Source organism: Mirounga angustirostris, unplaced genomic scaffold (genome assembly GCF_029215605.1).
Source record: "Mirounga angustirostris isolate CCGP_5_RB_7025 unplaced genomic scaffold, mMirAng1.0.hap1 SCAF_15, whole genome shotgun sequence".
Classification (NCBI taxonomy): domain Eukaryota; kingdom Metazoa; phylum Chordata; class Mammalia; order Carnivora; family Phocidae; genus Mirounga; species Mirounga angustirostris.
The window spans coordinates 81,018,427-81,031,512 of record NW_026991723.1 but is presented as its reverse complement, the minus strand read 5'-3'; the positions used below and the strand labels follow the sequence as shown (position 1 = coordinate 81,031,512).

The window sequence follows — 13,086 nt, the reverse complement described above, 5'->3', positions numbered from 1 at the left end:
TTGCCTTAACTGTTACCAGGAGAGAAGGACGGAAGGCTGGAAAGGCGGGGCGGGGAGGGTCTTGGGGTAAGGAACACAGTGAGGGTTTTTTGAAGGTCCTGGAGTCAGTAATGGCTTACTCATGAGTGGCTACCATGTGCAGCGCAGTGCAAAGTACAATTCTGACAACACTCCTATGAGGCAGGTTCTAGTGTATCTGTCACTTTGGAGCCAAGGACAAGTTAAATGGCTATCTCAGTTCATGCAGCTACTGAGTGGTGGGCAGAGATCTGAAGCCCCCAGCATATTAACCAGAGAACCCATGCCCTTAACCACTGCGCTTCCCCACCCCAGAGCTGCAAGGGGCAGGGCTGAACCCAATGCCATCAACACCATCAAGGTGTGGAGAAGGGTCAATCGTTCCTTGCCACAGGATGCCATGTCCCTATGCCTTGGTTTCTGACTTATATTCCATCGGCCAGTGCTGCCCAAATATGTACATAGGTCATTGGCTCTGAATATTTAAAGGGAGTCTTTCCAACCTTCCCTCTGGGAATGGGCAAGAAGGTGCCAAAGCACAACTTGGCACCAACAGAAACATGTGACGGAACCCATCGACATCCTCAACGAGATTTACGTTTCCCAAGCACGTGGCTGCCGCTTGATTTATGGGGCCTGTGGAGCCATCCTAAGGAGTAGCAGACCTCTCAAGGGAGGGAGGCATCATCATCATCAAATATTCCAATAATCATCTCCATCACAGTAAAGAAGGCACCAGGCCCCTTCCTGCCCTTGCGCGGGAAAGGAAGTGAAATTGTTTGCCTTAATTCAATTAGGTAATTAACTAGACAATGCAAAGAGAAATTCCAGCAAGGATATAAATACTTAAAATCCCTGCACTAGCTGGTGAGGAGGATGTCAACAACAGGAACTCTGGCGGAGGGGAGAGGTGAGGGCGGGCGGGGAGAGGTGTGTCCCGAGCTAAAGACAACAGTGGGCAGGCAGCAGTTTATAATGATAGACACTTAGCCCGTGCCAGCTCTGTGATAAGCACTTTGCATGCATTACCTCACTTGCGCCTCAAAACAACTCAGTGACGTAGGTGTCACTATGATCCTCATTTGACAGATGAGGAGACTGAGGTGTAGGCAGCGAAGGGACTCGTCTGAGGGCACAAAGCGGAAGTGACAAACTCAGGTCTGATTTCAAACCCGCCTCTTCATCCACAGCCCTCCGCTCCCGCTCCAAAGGCATGCCCAAAATAAAGGGCCTATAGGGATGGTTCCGGTCTAAATGGGGAAACTGAGGCAGGATTGGACACCTCCCTCCTCCCCAACGGTCTTCACTGCCTGGCCCGGGGCCTCCCAGCTGGCCAGGCTGCCAGGCTGCCCCCAGAGAAGCAGGCAAACTTGGGAGAAGCGATTTTGCAATCCTGTTTGCAGAAACCTAGACAGCTGTCCTCCTGGGGGCCCCCTCCAGCCTCACTTCCTCCAGGAAGCTTCCCTGACTTCTCGTCCTCCCCACACACCAGTCCTGTGGGCTCTCCAAAGACTGGGCATGCTTTCTCTCTAGGACTGGACCCCAGAGGCTCTCGAGAGGGAAAGAGAAGCAGAACCTCACGCTGGTTTGAGTCCCCTCCACCTTCACCGGGCAGGTCTGTTCCAACAAACACTCACCCCAGTCGTTTCAACGGCAGAAACAAACTCTAGTGGAATGTGAATGCCATGCAAAAGGTAAACTTCAAGCGCCTGAAAGAAATCTTTTCCTCTATCATCCCGTCTCTATTCATCACTGCAGCTCACTTAAAAACCCCTATTCGAAAACCTTTTTGTTTGGGCAATTTGAGGCGCTGTGTATCTTTACAAGATAAATAAATAAGCAATTCATATAGTCTCTTTAATTCAGACTTCTCCATACCCAGAACTGCCTCCACCAGAGGCAGCAAGTTCTAGAAAGGGGCACTAGCCAGAGCATCCCAAGACCAATTTGAAGGGGATGGAGAAGGCCCTCAGTAATCATAGTGCAAATAATGGTGAGTAATAACGAAACGCTAGGACTTACAGAGGACTCACAATGTGCAAACACTGGACTGGGCTTTCAGCTCCACCCCTAATTTTAACCTAACGACAACCCTAGGAGGCAGGTATTGTTGTTATGCCCATTTTACAGATGGAAATACCGAGGATCTGAGAAGTGAGGTAGCTTTGTCCGAGTCACATAGCTGGCAGGCGAGCCAGCCAGGACTCCAGTTTCATGGGCCCCAGACCACTCCCCACCCTTGGCCCCTCTGCAAGACCAGGCCCTTCTGGGATGGGATCAAGCTGCTTGGCTCTGCCCCCACCTCCCACCCCAAGCCCAGGACTCAGTAGCCAACACAGACTCCTGTTCCAAATCTGAATCAACACCTCGTTGGCCACTCCACTCAAAGGGAAATGGCCCCCACAACTGCCCAAAGGCACCTTCTGGGGACAGAAGGGAATGGAATTAACACCAACATCAAAAAGGCCAAGAGCTACAGGGGGTGGAGAGAAACAGGCCCAGGACTGGCTGTCTGTGAGAGCATGGCTTCTAATGCACCCTTCCCTCACAGAGCCTGGATACAGCCGTACCTGCTCTCCTCTGCTCCCCCACCGACTGCTCAAGCCCAGTGTTAGAGGGGAAACATGGGGGATGATGTCAAACTAGAAGAGGACTCCTCATTCACCCCCTTTCTCCTCCTCACCAGCTTAATCACACCTAATTTCTCTGCGTTTGTACTTCCACGGCAGCTGGAGGGCAGAGAAGCACAGTGCCTGACACCTCGGGCCGTGGGGTGGAGAAGACTTTCATTCAAATTCTAGTTCTGCCCCTTCCTGGCTAGGTGACCTTAAGCAAGTCACTCCCCCTCTCTGGGCCTCAGTTTCCAACATGGAAATGATGACAGGACCTCATGGGACTGCCGTGAGAACCAGATGCGCTAATATTGGAAAGTCCTGAGCCCAGTACCTGGCCCAGGGTAGTACTCAGTAAGTGTGGGCTGCTAGGAATTATTATTACAGCCCAGACAGGTCCTGCACCTTGCACAGAGCCAGTGTGAGGCCTGGCAAATACTAACTCTGGGTTCTGGCTCCTGGATCAAGCTCTTTCTCGACACAGAGCCACTCAGGAATGTGAGAGGGCCCAGCCCAGGAGCTCTCATGGCCCAGTGGTCTCCCCACGTCTGCAATTCCCAGGCCAAGTACAAAGTCCCAACCAACAGGTTTGTTTTCCTTACACACACACACACACACACACACAAAATCGACAAGTGGCTCAGAGTGAAAGTTCCCAAACCTTGGCATCCTCCCCCGTCCAGAGGTGAGTAGTGATCTCATCCCTGTGACTAAGCCAACACGGACGCCAAGAGCCCTCTCTGGGAACCCGCGGGCTTGGAACTGCTGGTTCCCAGCCCCAGGAGGAGCCAAGGCTGCAAAACTGGGATTCACGCAGAGCTGGGGATCCCTGCTCTCGGAGCTGAGAATCAGAGTGGCTTGAAAAGCAGGGCGGTGTTGCAGCCAAAGACCAGGATGGGCCACGAGATCTGGGTTCGAGTCACAGCTTTGCCATGAACTTCCCATGAGGTTTTTTTTTTTTTTTTTTAAAGATTTTATTTATTTATTTGACAGAGAGAGACACAGCGAGAGAGGGAACACAAGCAGGGGGAGTGGGAGAGAGAGAAGCAGGCTTCCCGCAGAGCAGGAAGCCCGATGCGGGGCTCAATCCCAGGACCCTGGGATCATGACCTGAGCTTAACGACTGAGCCACCCAGGCGCCCCTCCCATGAGGTTTTAATATGCAAACCCAGGCCTCTGTCTGCCCAACCCTAACATGGGTAGATTACAGGTTTCCAATGGTCCGTCCAGCTGAGATCTGCCCACCACGGGCCCCTGGCCTAGAGCTAATAAAGATACAGGTTAGAGAAGTGGGCACTACAGTACATGAAAGGAGAAGCCACTGTTGCTGGAGTGGATGGTGTAGGCCGCCAGGAGAAGCTGGGCCTGATAAGTGGGTGGGGCGAGGAGGAAGAGAAAACCAATCCTGGTGGTCTGCAGGCTTGTCAGGGGCAAGGAGCAAAGTTCCAGAGGCACCAGGGCAGCCTGTCAAACATTCCAATGAATCCGGCCAGGAGGGGAAAAGAGCCTTCCCCCAGAACTTCAGCCACCGCCCCCTCCTTCTCACTTAATTCCTCCCACCATGGCCAACACAGACAATCAGGAGAACGTAGATGAACACTGGGAAAAAGCCAAGAAACCAATACAGACTTTGCCCCTGAGCTGGCTCCTCCCAGAACCCCGAGGTAGCAGGAAGTGAGGTCCTCCCTCTCCCATGGCGCCAGGTTCCAGGAGAGGTGGGGACGGACAGGGTGTCTTTTGAGGGTTTCTGTGACATCCACTCTACCATATACCGTAAAAGGCCACCTGCAGCCAAGCCAGGGGAGCCCACCATTGCACTGCACTGTTGACGAAGCCCATAGCTGCTGTGTTCTAGAAGACTCAAAGCCTCCCCTTTGCCCGCAGCATCCTGTTCACACTCATGGCGTTCGAGGTGTTCAGTTTGGGGTCCCAAGGGGACTTTTTCGCTCCCGTCACTGCCCCACCTCCCCGCACACCCCTGCTCCAGCCGCTTCCACTCTCCAGTTCTAGATCCCCATCATGAGCCTTTGCCCCCTGGGCTTTGATCTGTCCTCAGGCTTCCTGCTGCCCTTGCTGTTTTGCTTAATAATCTGTCCCTGGACAAACCATACGAGACTCTTAACTCTAGGGAACACATGGAGGGTGGCTGGAGGCGAGCGGGGTTGGGGGCTGGGGTCACTGGGGGATGGGCCCCAGGTGTTATACACAACTGATGAATCGCTAAACTCTACCCTTGACGCTAATAATAAACTAGATGTTAACTAATTGAATTTAAATTAAATAATAATAATAATAATAATAATAATCTGCCCCTGTTGTTTTGACCAACCCCCCTTTCCTCTTGTAGTCTGTTGACTTTTAGACTTTAACTGGGCTCCTTGGGAGAATAAAGAATGCAGACAGAGAGAACAGAGAGAGGTTCTGCCACCAGATTTCAGGTACAGGCTCAAGCGTGGAATTGGGGCCGTGCCACCATGTGCCCACTTACGAGGCAGGTGGGGTGACCTCTGCCTACATCAACGGCGGCCAAGCCACGCCGGCGAGCTCATGGAGCCAAAGGGCTCTGCACAGCCTCGAGTGTGACACGAACTCAAGGGATTAGGATGTCTATTTTTAACTCCCCACATCCTGGCCAAAAAACAAATCCCTCACACACCCTGCAGATCCCTATCAGGGGGGCTGGCAGAGCCTTTTGGGAATTGCCTCCTCCTGGAAGCAGAGCCAGCTTTCATGGCTTTGCCTCTGCCGGGAAAGGCTGGGAGAGCCCTGCTCCGGCCGGGGCCAGCTTCCATTATGTCTGCCTGGGTCCTCATTGCCCCTGTCAAATGGCCATTTCCTGGTGGACTCAGTTGTCACAGATTCTCCAGCCGCCAGACAGGGTCACCAGCAATGCTGAGGAGGGTTATTCATTCGTTTACTGATTCGTCTACCCCCACATTCCCTCCTGGCCCTCTGAGGAGCCGGGCTGGGCCATTACTAATCTTGTTCCTCTTCCCTCCTCCGGCACCCCTGGCATCCCTCGGGCCTCACTCCAAGGTGGGTGTTTAATAGGTGATCAGTCACTGTGACCTGCAGGGAGATGGGGGTTTCCTACTTCGGGACAGAGAACTCCTCCCCAGTCCCTGGCCTACTTGTGTGGGCTTTGATCAAGTTTGTAAGGACATTTGCTCATTCTCCTTGGTCCCACCTCGCCCACCTCACCAAGCCCCGCTGACCCCAGGACCAGAGAAATGAACCTGCCACTGCCTAAGTTCACTCTCATCAAATGATACCAGCAGAGAAAATGACCCCAACACATGAGTTTCAAAGAAAAAAAAAGCCTCATTCCGAATGGGGAGCCTTCAAGATGGTCAGCCTTCTCCTGGCTGGGCAACCCCCACTGACCCCAGGGACAGACAGTTTCCCTGAAGGTTCTGACCGCAAATAACAGTACAACCCTAGAAAAGTCATGTGATCCCTAGGGGCCTCTGGGGCCACATCCGTGAGCCCCCAGCACAATCCCAATGACCCCACAGACCCTCCCATAAATACATTACACACTCTCTTAGGAATTCTAAAGAATCTTGGCAATGCTCATTTGGGACCTGAAGTTCAGCCTGCGGGGGGCGGGGGGGCGGGCAGGAAATGATATGCCCTTTTCAGACCTTCCTCCAGGCTTCTCTGTCTTTGATGCCACAAAGCAGAATAGACTTCTTTAAAAGGCAGATCAAGAACAATCCAAAGGAGTCAGGGAAGTCTTTCCACAAACCAAAGGCATCTCTGGGTCCATCCCTCAGCTGCAGGCAGCCTGACACAGAGCTCACAGAGGACCCAGGCTCTTTGCACGGGGAAGCAGGGTTCTGGAAAAATGCTCTGAGCCAGGAACAGAACAACCAAGTGCAATGACAAGCCAGTCCAACCCTACAAGGCTTTATGAGCATTTACTAGACCCAGGAAGGCCTGGGCCGGGCCCCACACGCTCCATGGGCACTGAGATGAGAAGTAAGGCCCCGGGCCTCGCCCTCAAGAAGCTCAGAGCCCGTCTTGGGAGACAGGCAAGCCGACGACCAAGTGTAAAGCAAGGCGGCTGATAGGAGCTACAAGCCAGGACTGCACCGGGGGGGGGGGGGGGGGGGGGGGGGGGGGGGGGCGGCGGCTCACCCTTAGTGGAGTGATGAGACCAAGTGGAGGTGACATTTGGGCCAGACCCAGAGGGGCAGGAAGAATTTGCGCAGTGAAGCCGCGGCCACGAGAGAAGGGCATCCAGGAGTCAGGCGGAGACCGGGACACAGGCAGCCTGAAGAGCAGAGAGAGGGAGAACAGGCAGAGAGGAGAGTTGCAGTGGGCCTGATCCTGCAGGCGGGAAACAGGGAGCCCTCCCTCCCCTCCCAGCCCCAGGGAGGGAGGAGGAGGCAGGATGGAGGGAAGCTGAGAACAGGAGGCTGGTGGAGCCTTCGGTTGACAAGAGCCCGCTTTAGGAAGCCGGGCTGCCAGGGGCTCCCCCTGGGCATGGAGAACAGGCACCTGGACCCCCTCACCCAGCTGCTCGGCTCCAGGGAGAGCCTCTTAGCCATGCTGGCACAGACCCCAGCTGGGAGGGGCTGGCTTTAAGGAATGCTGGGGACGCCCAGGGGAGAGGCATGCGGTGGCTTGGCTGGGAGACAAGAGACAACCGCACACCGTCCTGGCCTCTCGGCCAAGGCTATGAAGGGCTGAGGGGGTGCTCCGCTGGGCTGGAGCCCCGTCCTGCTCCTCAGCCTCCTCTCACAGGCCCGGCCATCATCACCCCCTGCAGTGTTCAGAGTGCTGATTACTGTCTAATTCCAGAGGTGAGCACCCTGACCGCACCCAGGGCTCCCTCCTGTGGCCCGCGCCCCCACCCCTCAGCTCCCTGAGCCCCCTGGACACTGAGCCCACAGAGCCCAGCTGACTGGTTTCACAACAAGCCAGTGTAGCACGTTGCCCTCCAACCCAACCCAACAACTCACCCGTGCCCCAAGCCCATCACAGGACCCCCTTCCCCAGAAAGGCAGAAAAAGAAGAGTAACTCATGAATATCAAGATTGGAAGGAATCTCAGAGATATAACTGAACACCGCTCCCCCCCCCCCCCGCCTTAACAGACAAGGAAACTACACTTTTAAGAGATGACCAGCTCTGCAGGGGATCACACAGCCCAATGGCGGCCCAGCCAGAACACAGATCTTCCTTCAGGCCTCCCGGAGGGCTCCGGCACCGAAGCCAGGACCAGGTGGGGCAGTAAAACAAGGACATAGCGCGGATATGGTGCAAGAAAGGCCTGTGCTTATTGTCAAGGGGCCTGGGTTCAAGTTCTGACTTCACCACCTTCCCTTATGCACGCAGACATTAGAGCTTTGGACATGTCACTGCAGCTTCCTGGACTCCAGAGACCTCTTCCATAAAATGGGTGTTTCATAATTCCGTGCTCTCAGCAGGATCAAAGAGAATCAAGGGGGAACAAGAGCACTGCGTACAACAGAGCCAGGTGGTCAGGACGGGGACATTGCTGAGGCCTTTGCAGAAGACTCCTTCACCTTCACCCCTCCTGGAAGGCCGCCCAGGCCAGCCAGCCCTAAGTCAGACATTTCCCCAGAGCTGCCCCCGGGCCAGCAGAGCAGCCCTCCAGGGGAAGGGGTGGGTTGCCCCTGGATTTACAACACAGATGCATGCATGGCAGGCCCACCCCCTCCCCTCCCTCAGGGGTCCCCCAGCACCTCCTGATAGAGGTCATCACGGGGCCATGGAGGAGGAAAGGTATGTGTGTGGCGGGGGGAAGGGAGGGTCCTGCCCACCTCTCCTAAGTCCCCTCCACCCTAGCTGAGAAATCTGAGCACAAGGTCCTCATCCAAGATGCACTAATCCTTCTAGAAAGCAGAGGTCACAGGTCTTGAGGGGAGGGAGGTGGGGTGAGCAGGGCCTCCTGGGAGCCGCAGGTTTGCTGCCATGCCCATCCACTTGTGGCAGGAGAGGTCTCAGTCCTCCACGGGCCTCTCCATAATGCCTGACATCCACCCAGGAGACTTCCACAGACAGGGATCACCCCACTAGTGGGCATAACATCCTGTCCATTTTACAATCGGGAGAAAGCTCCAGAAAGGAAAACTAACCAGCTGAAGAGAATAGAGCCAAGGCTGGAATTTAGATCACATGGAACCCATATCCCACATTCTCTTCCTAAGCACACCTTACAGCCATGGTTCCCAGGCTGTGGTGTGCATGAGAATGGCCCCGCGAGTTTTTCAAAGTGCAGATGCCCAGGTCTGGGTGGAGATGAGGAATCTGCATTTTAACAGGTGCCCCAGGGTGTTGTGATAAAGCACCGTCAGCACACACCGCAGGCCCGGGGGCACACACACACGTGCACACACTCATGGGCACACACTCATGGGTACACATGACATGGGCCAGCATGGAGCCAAAAAGGACCATTAGAAGCATGGGCTCTAAAGGGAGATGCCGGGTTTGGGATGCAGCTCAGCTCCTTATGGGTTGAATGACCTTGGGTAAATCTCATGACCTCTCTAAACCGAAATGAGGGTAAGAAAAGAAGCAGCCTCAAGGTGTTGTCTTAAGGATGCAAGGAAATAATATGTATAAAGCCCTCCGCACAGGACCTAGCACATCATAAATACTCAAAAAATGGTGTTACCCTCATGGCCAAACTCAGTTCAGTGTATTGAATGTCGAAGGGAAGGAACTGAGCGCCAGGCACCACGGGACCGCAGGGCGTCCTTGAGCCGGTAAGAGATGCCTGAAGGGTCGTACCAGAACCAGTGGGTAGAAGTAACAGATTTCTGCTCGAAACACGAGAACTTTTTTATCAGCCTGGAGTGGCTCCATCAGGAAACCAGCTGCCTAGCAGGCTGTCACTAGAGGATGGAGGCTAAAAAGACTAGATGTTCACCAGGTAGAGATGCGGCACCAGGGAAGGAAGAAGGGGGGGGTGGCCTGGCGCTCTCGAAGGTGACTTTCAGTTAGGTTCTACAGGTCAGTCCCTCTCCCTGTAATTGGTGCATTTGCACTGTCCTGATCTTTACAACCTTTAGCTCCACAAATCCAAAAGGGATGGGGAGAGGCCAGTGGTTGATAGAAAGTCTTATTTTGCCTTCTGAGTAGTTCCTGGTAAGGAGGGGGATGGATGGGACTGTCTTAAATCCGAGGCCTACAAACACACTGAAATCGTATGCCTCAGAGGACACGTGCATCTGTGCACTTTTCTCAAAAGGGCTGATTCATACCAACTTTTGAGCAGAGGGGAAACTGAGGCACAAAGGGGGTTGTGTGGCTCAGGCTGCAAGAGGGCCCAAGCTCCAGGATACAGACTGGAGCCCAAGGCTGTTGTCCTATGAGCCAGGTGCTTTCCATGCCTTATCTTTCAAAATCCTCACTACATCCCCCTGGGGTGAGACCTTTGAGCTCAGAGAGCTCAAACTCCCCAAGAACACAGAGCTAGTGAATGGCAGGGCTGGGGTTTGCACCCAAGTTCTCTGGGCCTCAGAGCTGGTGTTTGGCTTGGTTTTAACTCTTGGCTATACTGTCTTAGGTCAAGAAAACACAGAAAGATGTTTGGCTTTGACACGAGGGGAAATCATGTTAGAGATGATGATCCTCATAGGTGACAAGCTACCTACTCATCCACCCTCAATTAAAATTAAATTCAAATCAAAATTAATCTCACCCCTAAATAGCAGAATGGGGGGAAGGAGGGGTGCTCAGTTTCCATATGACTCAAGCCAGACAGCTCAAAAGAATGGAGCATCTGGAAACCAGAAAACCCAATCGTTTCCACCAGGCTGGGAACTGGAACCTAGATGGCTCTGGTCCCTATTCCTACCCTGCTGAGCTCAGGGGTCAGGGCAGCCCAGGAAACCAAAAACAGACCTCTCTTCAATGACCCCGCCCCCTCAACACTGAGGAGTGGCTACCGGTTAAACAAAACAACACCTCAAACTTGGGTGCCCCAGGGTGCCTGGCTCTGGGATGAGAGGAGTGGCTGTTCAACTACCAACCCCTAGGGTGAGCTGAGGAGGGTCTTAAGTCTGGGGAGACCACTGGAAGAGCTGGGTTTGGGAGGCTGGAGAAACGCCCCCCCACCCTAACCCCTGTGGGCTGCAGGCTCCAGCTGGGGTGACTTCCATATTAGATCCCGCGCGGTTCTCCGCCAAGGACCCAATGATCTAAGCAGGGCGCACTGGGAAGTTTAAAGGGTCAACGTACCTCGCAAAGACCGTTCGGCGGCACAGTGGGACTGTAGGGTAGAAGAGGGATCAGTAAAGCAAAGTCGCAGCCCACTCCTCGGTCTGGTACCCCCATACCTCCCATTAGAGCCCCCAGATCCTCTCGAACCTCAGGTCCCTCTGGGACCCCTGCAAGCCCCGGGGACCCCCTCGTACCAGCTCGGGGACCCTAGCTCTTACCACTATGCGCCGGCCGGGCCACTGGACGCTGCCATCCCAAAGGCGCCGGAGCCCGAGCTGCACCGGACCAGGGTCACGGGGTGGCTGGGTCGCGGGGCCGCAGGAAAGTTTCCGTAGCGCCAGCCAGGCGGAGCGGGCCGAGCAGGCGGCGGGCCGGGCAGGAGCGCGCTCCGGCCGGCTCCGTGCCTCCGCCCGTGCGGCAGTGCTCTGGCTCCAGGGCTCCCCCGGCCACCCCGCCGGCCCGGCCCAGCCCCGCCAATCGCAGGCCCGGCCACCGGCAGCTCCGCCCGCCCGGCCGGGACCGAGCGGAGGCGGGGAGGGGAGGGGCGGGGGCGCACCTGTTTGGCCAATCGACCCCACTACTAACCACCTCGCCGCGGCCAGACCGCGGGACTGAGCAGGGCGATCCCCTCGGCTCTCGGCACACGCCCCCTCTCCGCGCTTGGGCCCGGGATCTAGGCCGGGCCACGTGCCCCCCTCCCCCTCCGCCTCCCGGACCCAGCCGGGTCGAGCGCGCCGCTGTCTCCGCCTGCCTGCGGGGGCCCTCGGTGCGGCCGGACTGCGCTCCTTCCCCAGCCCCTGGGATGTCAAACACAAAATCCCGGCTTTAGCCTGGGGGCTATGGGGGTACAGGTCTGAGGAGTGGGCTGCGACGCTGCTTGGCTCACCCCTCTTCTACTCTACACCCTCTTCTCCCGCGAGGATTTTCGCGCGTCCTCTGGCCCATTAAATTTCGCGGCGAGCTTGCCTCGATCTCCGACGGCGGGGGCCGCTGTCTGATGCTAGGTGCAGAGCTCTGGGACAGGACGGCAGGGGGAGGGAAGGTCACGGGGAAGGCAATTCCAGCCCAACCCCCCCCCCCCCGCGACCATCATAAACCCTCGAGAACCCCATCTGGATTCGGGGAAACTTCTCCAGGACGCTTGCGATCGGCTGCAGCGGGTTCCCCAACTTCTCTTGGGGTCACAACAAATATTAAAGCTTGACGAATTTATTGTTCCATTTTCCAGATGGGAAGACTGAGAGGCCAAAGGGAGGCGAACGCTTCTCGGTCGTGGTGGCGAGACTGAGACTTTTTCAAACGAAGGGTGAGTTTGCAGAGAGCGCCTGGCTCCACTCCCAGAGCCCGGTGCGGACGCCTGGGTTCTCCCCTCGCTCGCCCCCCGCCGCGGACCTGGGGTGAGTAAGGAGAAAGAGGCGCCAGCAAGTGCCCGCGAAGAGCGGGGGCGCGCCGGCAGCCGGCCCTGCCTTACCTCGGCAGCAGAGCGTGTCCTCGCAGAGCGCGCCGGCCGGAGGCCCCAGCAGGGGCAGGGAGGCCCAGGCGAGCGCGCGGGAGGCCGCCCCGCCGGCTCCCATCCCGGACGGCCGCGGCCGCTCCTCCGCCCGCTGGCCTTCCACCCTCCGCGGCACCTGTGCCGACAGCGCTGTGCCGGCGGCCTCCGCCGCGGCCTCGGGGGTGGGACTGGGCCAGGCCCCGGGGTGGGGCGTCCGGGGCTCCCCGGGCTCCTCGGACTGTCGCGGCCCGGACTCCCACGGTCGCGGCCCCGGATCCCGGCGACCAGCGCAGGGCAGGGCGCTATTTTTAGCTGGAGCTGTTCTCCCAGTTGGACAGACAGAACCAGTTAATTCGGCCGCTCGGGAAGGGCCTGCACCGGGAGCTCCCCGGAAAGGCAGCCGCAGCTCTGCTGAAAGCTGATCCTTCGCATTCCTGCCTCTCGAGGCGGGAGGGCGGGAGGAGGCCTCTAATTCCCCCGGGAAGCCGGCGTCCTCTCTGAAGGCAGCCCTGGGCCCCAAGTGCACGCCCGGCATGGGGCTCTTCAAATTGACTCTGAAACTCCACCTGCCTTCCTCCTGCTGACCCGAGGCTTCCCGACTTCCCATAAAATGCCCACCCTTCCTACTGGTCTCCAGCACTGGGAAGAGCCCCCCAGCAATGGGATCTGGGCCCCAGCACCGACTGAGCTGGCACACTCCCATGACTCAGGAGCTGCTTGTTGAAAGACGGAAGAGTGAAAATCCTGTATCAGATGAGCCAGAGGG

General features: G+C 56.5%; 1 protein-coding gene across 6 annotated transcripts in view; it reads right to left on the bottom strand.

Moving 5' to 3' along the window:
- The window catches only part of DAB2IP (DAB2 interacting protein), a 187,918-nt gene that overhangs the window by 155,521 nt on the left and 19,311 nt on the right, over positions 1-13,086 (bottom strand). The window contains exon 1 of one of the 6 annotated variants that reach the window (XM_054509398.2): positions 12,300-12,603. The exons of 1 other annotated variant lie outside the window; for it this stretch is intronic. In XM_054509398.2, the coding sequence (XP_054365373.1) occupies positions 12,300-12,402 (103 nt within the window). In that variant the 5' untranslated portion in view covers positions 12,403-12,603. Of the gene's footprint in view, positions 1-6,770; positions 6,907-11,046; positions 11,068-12,299; positions 12,604-13,086 lie in introns of those variants that run through there. 4 more of the 6 variants (XM_054509397.2, XM_054509396.2, XM_054509401.2 and 1 more) reach the window with 4 other exon arrangements.